Below are 21028 nucleotides of genomic sequence, written 5' to 3' on the forward strand. Positions count from 1 at the left end.
TTTCAACTTACTTTGGAGAAACCATACCCATTACATTAGGAAAACTGTTGTAATGAACACTTATGAGAATGGTGGACTGAATTTTCTGGACTTTACTACTTTAGATAATAGTTTTAAGATCAATTGGATAAAACAATTCCGAAGAAGACCCACTTCTATCTGGAATTGTATTCCTCATCATGTCTTCTCTACTTTTGGTGGCCTTAACTTCATGTTGTTTTGCAGTTATAATATTGACATGATTCCAGTGAAACTTTCTGCTTTTCATCGGCAGGTTTTCTTGTCATGGTCATTAATTTATAAACACTATTTTTCTCCACACAGATATTATATATGGAATAATCTGGATATATTGTATAAAAATACTTCTTTGTTTTTAGAATATTGGTCCCGAAATAATATCCTATTGGTGAGCCAACTGGTAAATGCAGAGGGTCTTTTACTCAGTTATAAGGAATTCTTATCACTTTACATGGTACCTGTAACACCTAAACATTTTGCAATTGTTTTAGACGCCATTCCCTCAGGTGTTGCTCTGTTATTCAGGAATGTGTCAAGACCTGACCCTCAGAGCCTACCTCCCATTACCCCTGTTGACTCATCCGTAGGAAAGATTTGTTTCTCTTTTGGTCCATTCAACAACAGAGCGATACGAACCATGTTATGTCATGCCTTATTGGAATGGATTTATTGATAATATCTGTTGGGAAAAAGTTTGGATGTTGCCACACACATACCTACTTGTTAACAAAATTAAGGAAGTGTCCTTTAAAATTATTCATAAATATTATCCTGCCAACCACTATATGAAGAAGTTTAAGGAAAACATAAACTCAAATTGCTCCTTTTGTAATGACCACCCAGAAACAGTGTTGCATCTTTTTTTGGCATTGTATTCATGTAAGAAAACTGTGGCAAGACATCAGTAGATTTATAATTGAACACATTTATGAAGATTTTACACTATTGTGGAGAGATGTACTGCTTGGATTCTTTACATACGATAGAAATAAGCTGAAACATTTTTATGTAATTAATGTAATTATTCTTTTGGCCAAATTTCATATACACAAATATAAATTTACAAACAAAAAAACACATTTTCTTACCCTACAAAAAGAAATTGAACTGCATTTTAAGACAGTTAAATACTCGCCCCCCCCAAAAAGCTGTTAGAATTGTAAGTGTATGTATGTCCCTTAAGGTCCTTGTGTAATTGTAATGTGATATTGTACCCCCTAGCTCGATTGTTTATAATCTATATATACTTGTGTTCCCTCATGTACTTTCTGTATTGATTTGTTGTTAATAAAAAAAGTTTTAAAAAAAAGTTGGGCAGAGACTGCTTCTCCTATAGAAATCCCGGATCACACTTGTAGGGATGTCGTGGCGACGTTGGCATGCGTAGGAACACGGCATCGAACACACCGACTGCGTCGTTGCATCACTGCAGCATAACATTTTGCGCAGCTAGGCAACTATACTGATGCAAGTACCTTTTGCAAATGGTCGCATGCAGTTGGACACATGGAGGAGAGAATCATTTTTGCAGTATCCTCAAAACCGTGTCTTTTTGACACAACTGCTGACAGCTACAGGGACATAAACACAAAAAATGCTACTTGGAGACAAGTGTCCACGATAGTAGGATTGCCAGGTCAGTTTAGTAGTGAGCTTGTGCTAGATGTGGCTAGTTAGCGTTAGCTAGCTAACTAACCTAGCCAAGAGGTGTGTGTGAAATAAATAGTAAAATAAATTTTGCTAGCTACTACCCTTTAACTTTCCCAAATAATCATGTTTGAAAGAGTGTGAATGTCAGATAAATAGTAATATAAATGGTAGATACTACTGTACCCTGATAATTTGGTCAGATAACCGTGTGTGTGTGTATGTGTACAGTAGGCGACATGTCCATGATAGCTATCTAATAACTATAGTTATGCTAGGTAATGGTTTGGCTTATCATGTTCATGTCTATGTAGAAGAAGACTGTAGGAGGAGGTGGAGAGGACTCAGGGACAGGTATCAGAGAGAGAGAAGGGCAGAGAAAGATAAGAGGTCTGGGTCATCAGCTTCAGGCCACCAGCCTTCTGCCACATTCTTTCTTTTCTGGATCCATTTATTGTGCCTAGGGCAACGAGTGGCAATTTTACAGCCAGACCCTCTACTACGTCATCCACAAGTGTTGTCGCCACTGGTGCATCAAGACCCTCAACGTCACCTACAAATGCGACCATCACCTCCACCGGTGGAGTGAGACCCTCTACAACATCATCCACGAGTATGACCACTACCGGTGCAGCCATGGAAGATGATGAAATGGAGGAAGCACCTCTAGATCTAGGACCACCTGAGATTATTATGAACCTCACGGAAGTGACCACTGAGGACCTCGTTGAACAGGATGTGGCCGTGGAGAGAAACAGAGAGAGAAACGAAGAGGAACAACGTCACACCAGGCGTCATCGGAGGTACCAGCCCCCAGATCCACTCAACTCATTTCAGCCCAACCTGATGCTAACAGGAAGGAGGATGAAGAGACCCTCTTTGCCATGAGCCTGGTGCCAACACTGAAGAGGCTGCCTCAGCAAAGAAAAGCAGCAGTCAAGGTTAAAATGTATCAGCTGCTTTTCGAAGCCGAGTTCAATGGTAGGTTTTTTTTCTCTCCACATCACAGGTAGTGTCATAAGTGTGCGACAGTGAAGTAAAGTAGGTCATTTTTACAGTATAGTCATGTGGGTTAATTGGTATTTCAGATCAAAGTATTAATATGAGGCAAATGTATAGCTGTTGTTTCTGGGTTAGAAAATATTCTAAAACAGTTTGCTGTCGAAATATCTGCCTGTCATATTCATCTTTTGATCTGAAATACAAATTATATGAGTAAACAGCAAGTATTACCAACTTTACCACACTGTTCCTATATTTATGCCACTAACTACACTATGCAAGCAGTATTTAGTTAACATAAATCTCACCTTTTATTGTGTCATATTATGTTAAGTTTGTATGTGTTGTCTTTCTCTTCCCTTTCAGAAATGGAGTCAATTTAGCTGACCAGCTCACAGGAAGGACAGGAAGAGGAGAGGAGTTGTCTAGTTGTTGTTTTGACCTCCCTCATTGTACCTTTCTTTTCACACACGTCAGTTCCGTTTAAATTCAGTCAATTCATAAAGTCATTTGTTTATAAAGTCTTAGGATAGCATTCATTATTAGTGTTACATAGATTTCTGAATTGAAACTCATACGGAGTTTTCACAGATGCTCTTGGTCTCTTACGAGACTAAAGGTCAATATATTTCTTTCATTTAAAACCACTTGAAAACCAGGGTGTTGAAACTTTTTGTGAAGTTATGTTCCATCGACTGGTCCATGACGTCCAGGGGCCATTTGTTTGTTTAGCTGTGTTATGGCTACATATTATTCCCTTTTTCTCAGAGACAGAGATACACACACACCTCTTCGTACCTCAGATCTCCAGTGCCCTGCCCTCTCTCTCTTTATGGTCATATCTGAAGTTCCCCTACTACGTCTAGGCTTTATGAGTAGTCCCTGTATCGGTCTGCAGTTGTACCAAAAATACATGCTCTTGCTGTTCTCTTACAGATTACAGGCTACACATTAATTTAAAAAAAATAATAATAATTTACACGCACGCACACACCTATTTCAATAGTTTTATTTTTTAAAACATTTTTACAACACACATACCTGTCATGTTCTTTCCTGTACTTGAATACTTATTAAATTATAATGTTTTCATAGTCAGTTGTTTATTAATATCTAATTTAGACTTAATCTGCTTATTTCTTCCCTACACCTTTGCTGATCTAAGACAAGATGAAAGTAAAAACACACATTCTCTTCCTAATTAGTTTTTTTTCCACCTGTATTTTGTCAGGCCAGTGAACATGGTGGTAAACTGTACTATTTGTATGGACCCTAGGTTACCCTTTCCCTTTGTTATCATACTAACTGTATGTCGTATAACCTTAATTAGTGCTCCCGCTCACCTGACGTACCATGCCAGGTGTGTATAATACTGACGTTAATGTCAGTGCCTGTCTGGGGGCGTTGTTGGCACCTGCCCTGGTAACATCAGGAAGGTGACCATTTGGCGTGCCCATCTCCATCCGGAGCGGCTCCTGGAATGACCTCCGCAGGTAGTTGTGGAGAACACATGTGGCCTTCACGCAGGCATCAACATTTGAGGGGCTGAGACCAAGCACTCTCCAATACATTCTCCATCGGGCTGCCAGAATCCCAAAGGCGCATTCAACAACTAACCTTGCCCTGGACAGTCGTTTGTTAAAGATCCTTACGGGCTTTGGCAATGGCAGCTGGCGTCCAGCGTAGGGCCTCATGAGGTTGGGTCTTAAAGGGAAGGCCTCATCACCGACGAAGACGTGGTGAACAGGTCCCAGGTCTTCAGCCCCAGGGAGTGATGCAGGTAGTGGAATATCCAGGGTGCCATCCTGAAGTGCCTGGCCAAAGGCAGTCTCGGAGGGTCACGACATCACTTCACTTGCCGTAAGCACCAACATCGACAACACGGAAACAGTAGATGGCATCTACTACAGCCAAGAGTACAACTGAATATGTACCCTTGTAGTTGTAGAACTGCGAACCTGAGCACGGTGGAGCCTGGATTACTACATGTTTCCCGTCAATGGAGCCAAGACAGTTGGGGAAATTCCACCTCCAGGAACTCGGCAGCGATGGCCCTCCAGTCTTCCTCCTTGGGGACAGGCATGTTTTCACCAACCAGACAGTCCCAAATGGCTTGTGCCACAGAGGGGACAATGCCTGCCACCGTGGACCGTCCAACTCGGAAGCTGAATCCTATGGTCCTGTAGGAGTCCCCTGTCGTCAAGAATCTAAAATATAATTCAAAATAATGATCAATATTGTGTATAACTTGAATTCCACCCACATATTATATCTACTCATATAGCTACCTCATTACTGTTTATTATGCTTTACTAATTATATTGTAATACTCATCAACCATCATTAACAATGCCTTGAAACAGTACAATTCAGTCTATGACTATATCAATAAACTGTAGTCCAGGCCAACTCTACTCTTAGAAAGAATGGTACTATCTACTTAAAAGGGTTCTCTGGCTGTCCCCATAGGAGATCCCTTTTAGGTTCCAGGTAGTACCCCTTTTGGTTCCAAGTAGAACCCTATTGGGTTCCATGTATTAAGTATTATACCTGGAACTAAAAATGGTTATCCTATGGGGAAAGCAGAAGGACACTTTTGGAACCTTTTTCACTAAGAGTGTATGCGAGTCCAATAAGAATGTCATGAATGACTAACTGTCTTGAACAACAATGGGTCCTGGAGAAGACTAGCCTACCTTTATCAGGGCAGGAGGCACCTTTCTTTTCATTTGGTAACATTTTATATTTCAAAAAGGATTATAAACCAATTTTGGGAAAAGTTATAGTCCCAATGAACATTCTGTAAAAGTACATCTAATGTCAAATATGGACTATTAACTAGAGCCCTTTAGCTAGTTAGGTTGCACATAAAAACAATGCATCAAATATCAATCAATTATGGTATCAAAGGCTTTAAAAATGTACTAGAGTGTAGTTTACCGGAGACAAAAGGCCAGGCGTTCAACTGGGCTGATGGACTCCCGGTAGTTGGTGTCCATCCGGGTGAGTCGGAGTGTTCGAAGCGTAAGGGGGAAAAAATGTACGTATCCCATTGTAGTCTCAAACCCAGGCCTGGTCTGTTTTGCAAGTGTTCCCGGAAGTCTCGCGATGTTGCGCCTCTGGGCTGAGAAACTCTTATTACTCTGTTGGCCGACTAGCATGTACTGAACTGCAAATGTACTGTACTTAACTGCAAATGTTTGATTAAGATGTTGACGTATTCAGTCCTGTGATGTTTAACGAAAACCGAGGGATTATTTTTAAGTGTAAGACAGGAAGCGGACGACTGGCAAGCTGGTAACGTTACAGTACAGGTACATTAGCAATCGCGCTAACGCTATCCAGCTAGGTACTTGCTAGCTAACGTCAACAAAAACATGTTGGAGAAAGGTTACTAACTGTAGATATGTAACTAGTTATGATGCATATTATTTCCACAATTTTTGCCATGATGTATTTGTAGTTCTTGACCAAGGAGGCACAGCTAGCCGGTTAACGTTAGTTAAATTGACAACATGTTGCAGCACGTTATGGCTGTTCCGCTAGCCGGCTAACGTTAGGCCCAAAACGTACCCGACGAAATGCACGAGATGATTGATTGCATGATCTAATCAGTGGCCTCGTCACTTAATTTGATCAGATATTTTATGCACAGCAACTAGGTAAGTAAAATATGTGCATGTGTGTGAAGTGTACAGTAGGCAGGGTTGCCAGGTGAAGCTAAAATGTTTAGCCCAATTACCACTCAAATCCCATCCAAAAGGCTTGGAAAACGAATCCACATTTTTTCCACCCAGCAAGAGAGTTGCCAAATTTCGACGACAAACCATTTTTCCATAACGTTATCGAGACAATTAGGAGGATTGTCATAGTAACGTGAAACGACGTTAGAAGCATAATTCGTGTTTCCTCAAAATAATTATCGGAAGTTATGATATTGCTTAATCATAGCAGTCAAACCGACATCCATTGGTGGAAAATGATCTGCCGAGTTTAATAAGGGTTAATTATATTTTCTCTTGCCACATTCAAATTCCTTTATTATGTCATAAGGTATGGTATATGGCCAATATACCATGGCCAAGGGCTGTTCTTACGCACTAAACAACGGGGAGTGCCTGCAGACAGCCGTTAGCCATGGTATATTGGCCAAATACCACAAACCCTCAGAGTGCCTTATTGCTATTATAAACTGGTTACCACTTATTAGAACAGTAAAAAGTAATGTTTTGTCATACCTGTGGTATAGGGTATGATATACCACAGCTTTCAGCCAATCAGCATTCAGGCCTTGAACCTGGTTTATTTTATGTAAATAAATCCCCTTTTTGCATGTGCGTAACTATAGATTAATCCGACAGGAGAGTTTGAGTGATGAAAGTTAGACAGAGGATCTCAATCTCTGAGCAAGAAACACTTGGATGAACATAAAACAACTGTTAGACTATTTTCTGGCAATTGTGCTTTTATGTGCCAAATATTAAGACTGCAAACCATTATAAATGGCCCATTTGCGAGATTGACTTGTCATTTCAATAGGCATAGGCTACAGACACAAATCTGGATTTATGAATGCAATGACAGTTTGCTTAGCTAAAGGCTGGTATCCTATAGCCCCGTATAGGCCTACATCTAATTTCAGATAGTCTACAGTATACTAGATAAGATGTAGGCAAGCTGTAAACTGAACGATTTAGCAGCTTACTAAATTCAAATTAAGACTAATTAATGAATAGCGAGGCGATTTCGTCATAAGTGCTTGTTTCCCAAATAGCCTGCTGGTATAGGCTACTGAGGATGGGTCATAATTTCAATCACTCAGTTAAATATGAACAATATGCATATGAACTGAATATACTTGTCAACAACAGCCAGTGTTTCATTTTTATTTGTTTTACCTGTAGCCTAATCTGACAACTGTTACCGTCAATCAAATGTGTTCATAATAACACAAGGCTACATCAACAAACTGAAGTCATAGGCTATTTATTAAATTGCTTTGCCAGGTCCAGGTAGGCTACACAAGTGGCACAAATTGATTTGCAATGACTCCAGTGATATCGTCATTTAATTTCAGCATATTTATTGTATCAAATGGTAGCCTACGATGGCATATACATGAATAGGGTACTTGATGGCCAACAGAGGCAAATTTGTAATTCTCCACATTTAGCTCAAGTCAGTTTCAATGAGAACTTTTCCCCATAAAAGGAACCACATGAGGGAGTTTCATAACTTCCATTTCAAATTTCCACTCGGGTAGCCCCCGAGACCCAAGAACTGAGCATGCATAAAGCACTGCGCTTGATACCTTTTTCTTTAAGTAGTCAACGTTGGAATGGAGTTTAAACCACCTCCGAGTGAATTTATGTAATGCGCTCTAGTGCGTTTTCCACTACTTTTGTAACAGGTTCTGTACTGGTACCTTTTTGCGTTGTGTTCTGGTATTTTTCGTAGCTGTCTACTTACCACAACAGACCGATGCTGGCACAAATTCAATGAGCTGTATACCAGCATAAGCAAACAGGAAAACGCTCATCCAGCGGCGGCGCTCCTAGTGGCCGGGGACTTTAATGTAGGGAAACTCAAATTCATTTTACCTAATTTCTATCAGCATGTTAAATGTGCAACCAGATGGGAAAACATTTCTAGACCACATTTACTCCACACACAGATGTGTACAAAGCTCTCCCTCGCCCTCCATTTGGCAAATATGGCTGTAATTCTATCCTCCTGATTCCTGCTTATAAGCAAAAATGAAAGCAGGAAGCACCAGTGACTCGGTCAATAAACAAGTGGTCAGATTAAGCAGATGCTAAACTACAGGACCGTTTTGCTAGCACAGACTGGATTATGTTCCGGGATTCTTCCAATGGCATTGAGGAATACACCACCTCAGTCACTGGCTTCATCAATAAGTGCATCGATGACGTCGTCCCCACAGGGACCTCAACCAGATGTCATGGATTCCAGGCAACATTCGCACTGAGCTAAAGGGTAGAGCTGCCACTTTCAAGGAGCGGAACTCCTTGAAGCTTATAAGAAATCACGCTATGCCCTCCGACAAACCATCAAACAGGCAAAGCGTCAATACATGATTAAGATCGAATCATACTACACCGACTCCAATGCTCGTCGGATCTGGCATGGCTTGCAAACTATTACAGACTACAAAGGGAAGCACAGTCGAGAGCTGCCCAGTGACACTAGCTTACCAGACGAGCTAAATAACTTCTATGCTCGTTTCGAGGCAAGTAACACTGAAACATGCATAAGAGTATCAGCTATTCCGGATGACTGTGTGATCACGCTCTCTGCAGCGGATGTGAGTAAGATCTTTAAACAGGACAACGTTCACAAGGCAGCAGTGCCAGACGGATTACCAGGACGTGTACTCCGAGCATGTGCTGACCAACTGGCAAGTGTCTTCACTGACATTTTCAACCTCTACATGTTTGTCCGTCATACCAACATGGTTCAAGCAGACTACCATAGTCCCTGTGTCCAAGAGCACTATGGTAACCTGCCTAAATGACTACCGACCTGTAGCACTCACATCTGTAGCCATGAAATGCTTTGAAAGGCTGGTCATGGCTCACATCAACACCATTTTCCCAGAAACCCTAGACCCACTAAGCTAAGGACCCTGGGACTAAACACCTCCCTCTGCAACTGGATCCTGGATTCCTGATGGGCAGCCCCCAGGTGGTAAGAGTAGGTAACAACACATCTGCCACACAGATCCTCAACACGGGGGCCCCTCAGGTGCGTGCTCAGTCTCCTCCTGTACTCCCTGTTCACTCATGACTGCATAGCCAACCACGACTCCAACACCATCATTAAAGTTTGCAGATGACAAAACAGTGGTAGGCCTAATCACAGACAATGATGAGACAACCTATAGAGAGGTGGTCAGAGACCTGACCGCGTGGTGCAAGGACAACAACCTTTCAATGTGACCAAGACAAAGATTATTGTGGACTACAGGAAAATGGGGACCGAGCATGACCCCATTCTCATCGACGGAGCTGTAGTGGAGAAGATTGAGAGCTTCAAGTTCCTTGGCGTCCACATCACCAACAAACTAACATGGTCCTAACGCACCAAGACAGTCATGAAGTAGGCACAACAAAACCTATTCCCCCCTCAGGAGACTGAAAAGATTTGGCATGGGTCCTCAGATCCTCAAAAGGTTTTACAGCTGCACCATCGAGAGCATCCTGACGGTTTGCATCTCTGCCTGGTATGGCAACTGCTCAGCCTCCGACCGCAAGGCACTTCAGAGGGTAGTGCGTACAGCCCAGTACATCACCGGGGCCAAGCTTCCTGCCATCCAGGACCTCTATACTTGGCGGTGTCAGAGGATGACCCTATAAATTGTCAGAAAGACTCCAGCCAAGTCATAGACTGTTCTCTATGCTACCGCACGGGAAACGGTACCGGAGTGCCAAGTCTAGGTACAAAGAGGTTTCTATAAACAGCTTCTACCCCCAAGCCATAAAACTCCTGAACATCTAATCAAATGTCTACCCAGACTATTTGCATTGCCCCCTCCCTTCTTCGCCGCTGCTACACTCTTATCTATGCATAGTCACTTTAATAATTACCTACATGTACATATTACCTCAATTACCTCGTCACCGGTGTTATTCTGTACCGGTATCCCCTGTATAAAGCCCCGCTATTGTTATTTACTGCTGCTACTCTTTTTAATTATTTGTTATTCTTATCTCTTACTTTTTTGGGGGGGGGGGGGGGGTATTTTCTTATCTGCATTGTTGGTTAAGGGCTTGTAAGTAAGCATTTCACTGTAAGGTCTACACCTGTGGCAAATACAATTTGATTTGAAGGTGGGAGGGAAATGAAAGCTCTGGACACAATTCTGCGGTTTGTCTCTTTTAATGACTGCATGGAATGCAAACGTTAATGCTGCCGTCTGGACTCATGCACAAGTGTAATTGCCTCTCCTCAACACGCTTTGAGAAAACTCACATCAACAAAAAAAATACATTGTACATTATATTATACATGTTAATATTTTCAAAAGACTAAAATTTCATTTAATAAATGTTGTACACTAATAATTTTCTAATATGTGCAAAATATTTATTTTAATGTACTATTATACCCGAGGCATACTAATGAGGCAACAATGCCATATACCCTGATGGGGACAGCTTGGCTGTCGAAACGTTGGTATTAAGTTTTTGCATCTGAGCTCCTAGAGTGTGCGGCTCTCTTTTATTTTCAACAATGCCATTCCTGGCGTGACCGGACAGGTAACAAAATGAACGACAGCTAACTAGGCACAACATGAAATACAAAAACCTCACATTTCACAACATACCTGCGTGGAATGGCTACAAATCCAAGGCAAACGTTAATGCTGCCGTCTGGACTCTCATACACAAGTATATTTGCCTTATAAAAGATAATGCCAGAAAATCGTCAGCAAAGAGACTCTCCCGCACCCTAAGCTAACGGTAGCTGGGCTAGCCTTGTAAAGTTGCACACAAATTATCCCCATTCATGCTAATATATATTCCTACCGACAGTAGTGCAACAACATTTGTGAACATTTGCTAACATGTACATTCAACACATACCTCTCCTCATCACACTTTGAGCAAACTGAGGAGTAAAAGCATGGCTCCTGTTGATGACATCACAACATCACAATTTAGAAAATAAATACAATATAAAATGGTTCACTCTTGAAAGTAGTGTAATGCATCTCAAAATAGCTTTAAGATAAATTATGAATTTTTGGTGAAAATATATTTTACACCTGTTGCACTTTGTCTCCATTATTTCTTGATGTGCATTCTAGCGTATTATTATATGATTATGGATAAAGGGATAGAAATTGCTGTCTCCATGACAATCTAAATGGCCTACCTACAACTGGTAAAAAGTTGTCACAACGTACACACGTGCTGCTCTCTCCTTTCGCACTACATGACTGTAGTGCTCTCTCAACAAACAAACATACAACCTCCTCTGGCCCTCCCCACCAATCACTCACTCCGCATCAGCCTGACTCATTGCCTAACAGCCAGCAACAGGTCACACTGAAATATATATATATATATATTTTTTTTAAGAGAAATGCCTGAAGATGAAACAACCGCTCTAGTAATAGGGCTATAATAGGGCTACGACCGAATAGGGCTATAACATGGCAAAGAACAGGTTTATCAGTGTAGTGCACTGCATCATCCCATGGGATCTGTCAAGGCTGCACACAGATAAATATCACAGAAATATTCTAGTTCCTACACATCACCTTATATATTCAAACAAAATGGGACTTTTATAGGCAAGTGGGCAGCATCATGCTCATGTCAGTCCTCTAGAACGCAAATGTAATCTTCCTAGTAAGGACTGCAATCATTTTGGGAGTCGAGCAAGAGTTGACTACATTCGACTCCAAAAATCCTGGAGTCGTGTACTACTAGTTTTGCAATGGGAGTAAAATAGTTATAGTGGGCAGAACAAGCAAGGAGGTGGGCAGAGCCAAGCACAAGCTAATGAGATCCTATTGCCGCGTTCTAGCATTTTATTTGCACATTTATGTTGGGGAACGGCCTACTCGGAAGTGCGTGTGCAATAAGTAAATTCGCTCTTGTACTTCTAAACAATGCAATTTTTTAAAACTCTGGCAAAGGGTGAAGTCTACAAAACAGTCTATTCTGTTAAAGATTTTAGTTTTGGAAACAAAGCTGTATGGTGATCAAATGTTTAATCGATGAGAAAATTAGCAGAATGATGGCCAAAATCCATCTTGCGCCATCTTCTCACACTGCTGGCCACTGGACTTCCTCTCATCACCATATTTGGTAGTGAGTGGAAACAGCAACTGGATGCTTCATATTTATACAGCCGGTGAAATATCTGGCTCATCATTCTATCCGTTGCATTGGTGCCCCTTTAGCAAACCGGAACTGTGACAATTTGTTTAAAACTTAAACGGCCTGAATGGGAAATCTTAATTTATGCATTATGTTTGGTGTGGCTAGACATCAGTTAGCCCTAGATGTACTGTTAACCCCCCTAGTCGATTGATGCACCCGTGCATCAGTCTAACATAATAAAAATGTCCCCATCAAAATCTGTCTAAGATAAACATGTTTGTTTTTTAAAATTTTACATAGGCTCAATCCACCACATCCACCTATGTCGGCCTTCTGCATCTGCTGTGAAATGTGGCAGAGCTACATCACTGTTTGTCAGACCAGGAGAAATCCAGAGAATCGGTCTTCTCACAAAGACATGCGTCTGTAGCATCCAAACGGTTTGGCCTACAAACTAATAGACGGGTTGGTTGTTTAGCAACAAAACCAACACGTGCGCAACTATGAGGCAAAACAGAAAGGGTTGGCTTAGATTGTTGACAACATGTAAACTGTATTTCGTCTCCAATGTTTGTTAAAAACATAAATACATTTGCACAATGAGCACCTGTTGTCTCACATGGTTACGATTGTTGGTTAGCTAGCTAGCAAATTTTTGCAGTCTGCAAATCCACCCAAGAAAAAAATCTTCCCACGGCTGAATCTATTTGATGATCCCTGGCTTAGACTTTGAGGTTAAGGAGCCTACCGTTACTCCTTAAGGTCCAAGGACCTTCAGAGTATCTTAAGAGGTAGACTGGCTTTGGCAGCCAAAACAGCCAAATACTCTTATCTAAACCTGAATTTATTCTAAATTGCGATATGGTTCTAGAAACATAAAGCCCTTTACTTTGGTATCGCGTCAGTATCATTTCACAAATGCGAAGTATACACTTTTAACTGGCTTTATCACAGTTGCAGCCTCCAGTGTTTTTCAGTGACAACACGTTTCTGGCGGCCTTCTTCCATTACACACATGTTAGGAGCATGCTAGAGAGCTAATTAGCACAGGTGGTCCCTCTGTCTTCCGTAAACACACTGTAACATGGAGATGGCGGTGTGGAAACACTAACCCTATAAAGACGTGTGTGTGTATCAATTTGTCCTTTTATGTTTTTTGAAAATTATTTCTCCCTGATATGAAATATAAAGTCCTTATGCTTCCAAAACCATACCACAAGCGATGCGTGTTAATGTTCAGACCGAGCGTCGGGGCTCTCAAAGTACTGAGTAAAGGATCTGAATACTTATGTAAATGTGATATTTCAAACTGTTTTTGCTATGTCATTATGGGGTATTGTGTGTAGATTGATGAGGTGGGGAAACTATTTATTAAATTTTAGAAAAAGGCTGTAACGTAATAAAATGTGGAAAATGTGAAGTGTTCTGAATACTTAGCAAATGCACTGCATTTCACATTTTTGCCTACTTTATAAAAATGTCAACTTCTGGAGCTCATAGGGCTGGTCAAAAGTAATGCACTGAATAGGGTGCCATTTTGGACGCAGCCTTTGTCCATCCAACTCTCCTGACTCCTCCCTCCCCCAGGTGTCCTGCTGCAATGTCAAGGCGGAGCAGGAACAGCCGGGCATGGCGTTACGTATGGAGTGGAATACGGCGAGACGCTGATTCCCGAGTGCAGGTACTGGCCTCAGAGAGTCAGGAGTGGGGCTACGAACGCTTACAGGTAAGGGTCGGTTTGTGACGGACGTAGACCAGGGGTGTGAAACTCATTGCATGGAGGGCGGATTGTCTTCTGGTTTTTGTTATTTCCTTTCAATTTGTGTCCAATTAAGACCAGGTCAGGGGAGTTCCTAACTAATCAGGGACCTAAGGCTAGTTGATCAATCAAGTACAAGGGAGGAGTGAAAATCCGCAAACAATTGGCCTTCCATGGAATGAGTTTGACACCTCTGACGTAGATGGTTCCATTGTGCCAGAAATGCGGAGTCAAGCACAGCTGACATATTTGAGCACTGTTAGGTACTGTTTGTAAATTGTGTTTGTACCCTCTGCAGTACAGTGACTCAGACTCTGAGCCAGACTACCGGCACGTGGTGCCACCGGTCCCCAGTGCCGTGCCCGTTACCGGAGAGTCGTACTGCACCTGTGACTCCCAGGCCGAGCCCAGCTACAACCCACGTCTCCGGGGCTTCCACCGCATCAAAGACTGCCACTGTGGAGAGGAAGACCAGTGTGAGGATGGGAGGGGCAGGGTGGAGAAACTAAGGTGGTGTTCAGAAGGGCACACCGTAGCAAAACGTTTTGAAGTGGAATAGTGTTTTTTATTGGTCAAATTCAGGTAGTCCCTTCAGGTATTTCACACGGTTTCTGAGGGTTTTCATCTGTTTCATGCCCAAGCTGTATCAGGGTGTTCCCAAAGTTAAACTCTCACCATTATTTGCTTATTAAAATATCTAAGTGTCTGAGATGTTGCAGGTCAACTGTCATTGGATCCACTGACCTCTTGACATTGCAGACTTCGACTGGGTGTGGGACGACAGTAACCGCTCCACGGCCACGTTGATGACCTGCGACAACCGCAAAGTCAACTTCCACACAGAGTACAGCTGTGGCACAGCAGCCATCAGAGGTTCCAAGGAGCTGGCAGATGGCCAGCACTTCTGGGAGATCAAGATGACATCACCAGTGTACGGGACCGATATGGTGAGGCTCCATCCATCATTTCTCAGGAGACCGGATTATAATGATCAGTCTGGTGTCACTTTAAAGAGTCTGATGTCACTTTAAATAGGAGGACGGGCATATTTAATGGAATGAATGGAGCTGTTTTCATTCCATTCCAGCCATTACTATGAGCCTGTCCTCTAATTTCTCTCTTCACCAGCCTCCACTGCTGGGGGTTGGGGCTTAGGCTTGTAAGACCTTAGGAAGTTTAGTGGTTTCTCTTTCCTAAAGCTTATTTTGTGAACCTTTTGCATTTTGTATGATGGTAAGCATGTTGATTACTGTTCTATTTTTAGATGTGATTAAGGTGAACATGTTGAATGAAGACTTTTGATGTTGTGTAGATGGTAGGCATCGGAACCTGTGACGTGAACCTGGATAAGTACAGACATACCTTCTGCAGCCTGTTGGGGAAAGATGATGACAGCTGGGGTCTCTCCTACACTGGTAAAACCATATAATCCATCAGATAGTACTTATCACAAGCATTCCTGGGTTCATATAGTATTAGTTTCTTTCACATATGTTCAGCGTTTGATTGAGTGGTGCCTGCTTTGCTGGACAGGGTTTTCACTTTTGGAGCTATCGTATTTGTGCCAGGCAAGCTCAATCAAGCATAGCTCAAAAAACAAATACTATTTGAACCCATGCCCTTGATTACAAAACATACACAGTGAAATCATCACCCTGTGTTGCCTGTTTTTTTTGTTTTCTTTAAAAAGAAAAGGAAAGCCACACACTATCTAGTAACTCCGATGCAGGGTTGTCAAACACTGCGGTTTGCAAGTGTGTGGAGCGATGGGTAATAATGCCTCGAGGGTGGCTGTTCTCGATGTGTTCCTGGTTCGAGCCCAGGTAGGGGCAAGGAGAGGGACGGAAGCTATACTGTTACACTGGCAATACTAAAGTGCCTATAAGAACATCCAATAGTCAAAAGGTATATGAAATACAAAGGGTATAAGAGAGAAATAGTCCTACTACAAATAGTCCCACTACAACCTAAAGCCTCTTACCTTGGAATATTGAAGTCTCATGTTAAAAGGAACCACCAACTTTCATATGTTCTCATGTTCTGAGCAAGGAACTTAAACGTTAGCTTTTTTACATGGCACATATTGCACTTTTACTTTCTTCTCCAACACTTTGTTTTTGCATTATTTAAACCAAATTGAACATGTTTCATTATTTATTTGAGGCTACATTGATTTTTATTGATGTATTATATTAAGTTAAAATAAGTGTTCATTCAGTATTGTTGTAATTGTCATTATTTGAAATACATTTTTAAAAAATCGGCCGATTTAATCGGTATTGGCTTTTTTTGGTCCTCCAATAATCGGTATTTTATGTTTATCTCAGTGTTTCATTTGAAGTCGGATTTGGCTTTTTTTTTTATTATTTTGATTCTGGGAAGCGGGTGACAGCTATCAGCCTTCAGCAAACTGTTATGATCAGTGGGTTTCTTGTAAAGGTCTGTGTATAGAACATTAACCTCACAAATAATCAAAATATCAAGTAAACTGATTTGATGTGTGTAAGATTGCATAATGAATCTTTGGTCCCCCAAACAAGAGTTTAAGGGATACTTCGGATGTTGGCAATGAAGACCTTTTATCTACTTCCCCAGAGTCAGATTAACTTGTGGATATAATTTGTATGTCTCTTCTTCCAGTATGGTTTTGACTAGAAGGAATACAGCTTCTGTCCAATTTGACTTTTTGTAGCAGGTTAGGAGATTTGGGTTAACTAAAATGCAAAAACATCACTTTTGATGTCAATTTGACAAAAGCTGTTAAGCCATGACCATCCAGTATGAAGGTAGGTCGGAAAGCTGTTCCCATAGACTTCCTGTCATTGCTCTAACGCTAGTTGGCATTTGATGAGCTAACTGGAATGGAAAATTCCAGAATGGAACCAAGATATCAATGTACCATTTCCAAATAATGTTGTGCAAAAAATCTTCTCTTTTTTTTAGCGTTGAGAATGGACTGTAACCCACATACAAATTAGCATAATTAGGAGCCACAGGGGATCCCATAATAGTACCCTTCATCTGGATAAAGACATTTTGAAACATGAAATAATTTTGTGTGAGCCTGTTTTGTTTTCCCCTTATAATGCTAATATGGTCGTCTTCTTCTAGGTCTGTTGCATCATAAAGGAGACAAGGTGAACTTCTCCTCACGTTTCGGCCAGGGCTCAATCATCGGAGTGCACCTGGACACATGGCACGGAACACTCACCTTCTTTAAGAACCGCAAGTGCATAGGTAATTACCGGGGTCACAGGTCAAGGGGACCAGGTGGGGTGAGTAGTGATCTACACATAGTAATTTAATTATGTTTTGCAGTAGCTTGGTACTAGTTGAACTAAATTCAAATCTTGGTAGCGTTTTGAGTAGTTAATAACTTTTTTGCCATGTAGCGTTGTAGCTAACTACTGGAACTACACTACTTTTTTGGGCAAAAAGATAAGAAAATATGGATGAGGCATCACAGACATGCCTAATTCTCACTTGAAACAGTTTTTGTTAACATTTGACTGTTGCAATTTATAGTCTGACATTTTAGATTAAGATATCATTTATCACAAAGTAGTTTGGATGTGCTGAACTACTTTGTCAAATTAACTTTAGTTAAGTAAACTAAACTCAGCAAACTGCATTTGTCAACTGCATTTTTTTCAGCAAACTTAAGATGTGTAAATCTTTGTATGAACATAACAAGATTCAACAACTGAGACATACAATGAAAAGTTCCACAGGCATGTGACTAACAGAAATTGAATAATATGTCCCTGAACAAAGGTGGAGGGGGTCAAAAGTAACATTCAGTATCTGGTGTGACCTCCAGCTGCATTTACTGCAGTGCATCTCCTCCTCATGGACTGCACCAGATTGTCCAGTTCTTGCTGTGAGATGTTACCCCACTCTTCCACCAAGGCACCTGCAAGTTCCCAGACATTTATGGGAGGAATGGCCATAGACCTCACCCTCCAATCCAACAGGTCCCAGACGTGCTCAATGGGATTGGGATTGAGATCCGGGCTCTTCGCTGGCCATGGCAGAATACTGACATTCCTGTCTTGTAGGAAATCATGCACAGAACAAGCAGTATGGCTGGTGGCATTGCCATGCTGGAAGGTCATGTCAGGATGAGCCTGCTGGAAGGGTACCACATGAGAGAGGAGGATGTTTTCCCTGTAAAGCACAGCGTTGAGATTGCCTGCATTGACAACAATCTCAGTCCGATGATGCTGTGACACACCGCCCTAGACCATGACAGACCCTCCACCTCCAAATCGATCCCAACGATAAATAAGAATCCGACCATCACCCCTGGTGAGACAAAACCGCAACTCGTCAGTTTACAGACGGTGGGCAATTAAGGTCACAGTTATGAAAAATTAGGACACAAAAGATGCCTTTCTAAACACCAAAAGAAAGATGCCCAGGGTCCCTGCTCATCTGCGTGAACGTGTCTTAGGCATGCTGCAATTGGTAGCTTGATAAACTATATTTTCAGGGTAGCTTCCCCAACACTGCATGTTAGATGGGTGGTTAGGCAGCATGTAACTAGATGGGCATTAGGGGCCAGTTTCCCAGACACTGATTTAAGCTTAGTCCTGGGTTACATTGCATGCTCTAAGGAAAATTTCCATTCAAAGTGATTGGACTAGGCTTGATCTGGGATGGGAAAACTGGCGCTATAAATCACTTCTAGACCTAATTAACATGGAACGTACCTAGGATTTCTCATATTCCCCCTCTGCATGTACCCAGCTATTTACCCCTGTGCTGCGCCTAGCATTTTGCTTGTGTGTGACGTTGGGTAATGTGATAGAAAATGGAAACATTTCCATTCTAAACTGGACAGTAAAGTGTGTATTCTATTCTGCAGGCGTGGCGGCTACGGCGCTACAGAACAAGCGTTTCTACCCCATGGTGTGTTCCACAGCAGCCAAGAGCAGCATGAAGATGATCCGCTCCTGCTTCACGCCCACTTCCCTGCAGTACCTGTGCTGTGCCCGCCTCCGCCAGCTCCTCCCTGAGTGCCCAGACACCCTGAGCGTCCTGCCGCTGCCCCCTGGCCTGCGCCACCTGCTGCACAATAAGCTGGGCTGGGTCCTCAGCCTCAACAACGGCCTCCTGGGGGCCCCAGAGGGGGAAGAAGGGAGGGTGGGGGGCTTGGGGTCTGACTCAACCCCTACGCCCCCCTTGGCCGGGGCCTTGTCCTCTGAAAGCGATGACTCTGAGGGGTGTTCGTCGGACCCTGAGGCATGTCAGAGGAAGAGGTGTCGTTGGACGTGACGGGAATCCGACTTGACCCCCAATGTAAACAATGTAAACACACGCCACCTGTGTCCTAAATGACACCCTATTCCCTATATAGTGCACTACTGGTCAAAGGCCCATAGGACTCTTGTCAATAGGGTGCCATTTGGATTCAGCCATGAACTGGACTGAATCCCTGCCCCCTCCCTGAGACACACTCACAATCCCTTACACACATACGCACTCACACACGTTACCGTTAATGGGTGAACCCAGGAACGGGGGACAGTGTTGTGGAAACATTTTAATCAAGATCAAACAAAGACCTATGGCCAAACTTCAGTGTACATTAACAGTATATGCAACAAGAAGAATGACATGGAATCAATGAAAAGAGACCAAGTGCAGCATTATGTGAATTGTCACCATGCTTTCTCCTTGTATATGAAAAGCTGGTTGGATTGCTATAGGAGTGGCCCGTAAGGCCATATTTTAAGTTTCTGTTTTAGCTGACCGAAGAACGAAAGTTGAGTTGTCAAAATGTCGTCTCCAGGACATTTACTTGTTACATTTATATGTTCTTGCTCTGCAGGTAATACACAGTTCAAGTAATCAGTTTGACAGTTATGAATACTCAGTGAAACAAAGTTATTTTGTTGTTAATCAACACATTTGTTTCGGAGCAGGAGCAAACTTTTATTCTTTCTTTTATTTAGATCAGCTTGACAATGTATTCCCCTGAATTATTTTTGTCATATCAACAACTTTTTTATTTATTTTTTTAACACGTTTTAGGGGGGGAGGGGGGGGGGGGTTCTGATTCATTTTTCACTCAATACTGCTGTCGTATTAGATATTGGTTGGGGGAGTGATGACTATTATACACATGTTGAACTGTGTTGAACTGTGAGTTGTCATGCACCGTTCTTATACCGACCTCCCTGTTATGCTCTCCTTCTGCTTGATGGTAGACTCGTGTCTGTTAGTCACACAGACATTTGATTTAGTTGTCACCCCTGTGCATCCAATGGTTGGGCTGTAGACAGTTTACTGAATAAAGAAGGCAAAGGGGGTAGAAAAGGGGTGTCCACATATTATAATAAATATATGTGTATTTTTCAGTGTACAATGTTTATTTTATGCATCAAAGCACTTGTATATACCATGCATTTGGAAACTATTCAGACCCCTTGACTTTTTCCACATTTTATTACATTAGCCTTATTCTAAAATGGATTCAATTGTTATTTTTTCTCATCAATCTATACACAATACCCCATAATGACAAAGCAAAAACAGGTTTATAGAAATGTTAACTTAAAAAAAAAAAAATTATATAAATTTGCGATCACATTCAGAGGTTTTCATAAAGGATCACACTATACTTTGCTTAGTTTCTTTCCCTCAATTCTGACTACTCTCCCAGTCCCTGCCGCTGAAAAACATCCCTCCAGAATGCTGCCACCACCATACATAAAGGCCTGATTGGTGGAGTGCTGCAGAG

General features: G+C 41.9%; 1 protein-coding gene and 2 long non-coding RNA genes across 6 annotated transcripts; 2 read left to right on the top strand and 1 right to left on the bottom strand.

Moving 5' to 3' along the window:
• Nucleotides 1-1383: 1383 nt before the first annotated feature.
• LOC110537889 lies at nt 1384-3764 on the top strand. Its single transcript, XR_002475686.2, has 2 exons — nt 1384-2649; nt 3037-3764. It is a non-coding gene; the product is annotated as an uncharacterized LOC110537889 (long non-coding RNA).
• Nucleotides 3664-5818, bottom strand: LOC118937689. Its single transcript, XR_005035049.1, has 2 exons — nt 5611-5818; nt 3664-4877 (listed from the first exon to the last, which is right to left on the bottom strand). It is a non-coding gene; the product is annotated as an uncharacterized LOC118937689 (long non-coding RNA).
• On the top strand, nt 5532-20695 carry LOC110537883 (SPRY domain-containing SOCS box protein 3). Of its 4 annotated transcripts, none has more exons than XM_036937911.1 (7): nt 5532-5710; nt 14112-14250; nt 14582-14759; nt 15043-15230; nt 15596-15698; nt 17395-17520; nt 19151-20695. In XM_036937911.1, exons 1-7 carry the CDS (start codon nt 5547-5549, stop codon nt 19558-19560), a joined length of 1308 nt encoding a protein of 435 aa, XP_036793806.1. In that variant the 5' UTR covers nt 5532-5546; the 3' UTR covers nt 19561-20695. The 4 variants fall into 4 exon arrangements, with proteins under 4 accessions (XP_036793806.1, XP_036793807.1, XP_021480010.1 ...); XM_036937912.1 differs by having other exon boundaries at nt 5633-5673; XM_021624335.2 differs by lacking the exon at nt 5532-5710 and adding an exon at nt 5846-5984.
• Nucleotides 20696-21028: the final 333 nt, after the last annotated feature.

The sequence above is a fragment of the Oncorhynchus mykiss genome, chromosome 12, assembly GCF_013265735.2.
Source record: "Oncorhynchus mykiss isolate Arlee chromosome 12, USDA_OmykA_1.1, whole genome shotgun sequence".
Taxonomy (NCBI): Eukaryota; Metazoa; Chordata; class Actinopteri; order Salmoniformes; family Salmonidae; genus Oncorhynchus; species Oncorhynchus mykiss.

Coding starts and splice junctions, on each gene's coding strand:
- LOC110537883 (XM_036937911.1), top strand. CDS start 5,547: ATGCATCAAATATCAATCAATTATGGTATCAAAGGCTTTAAAAATGTA. Junction 14,251..14,581: donor GGGGCTACGAACGCTTACAG/GTAAGGGTCGGT, acceptor TACCCTCTGCAG/TACAGTGACTCAGACTCTGA. Junction 15,699..17,394: donor CTGGGGTCTCTCCTACACTG/GTAAAACCATAT, acceptor GTCTTCTTCTAG/GTCTGTTGCATCATAAAGGA.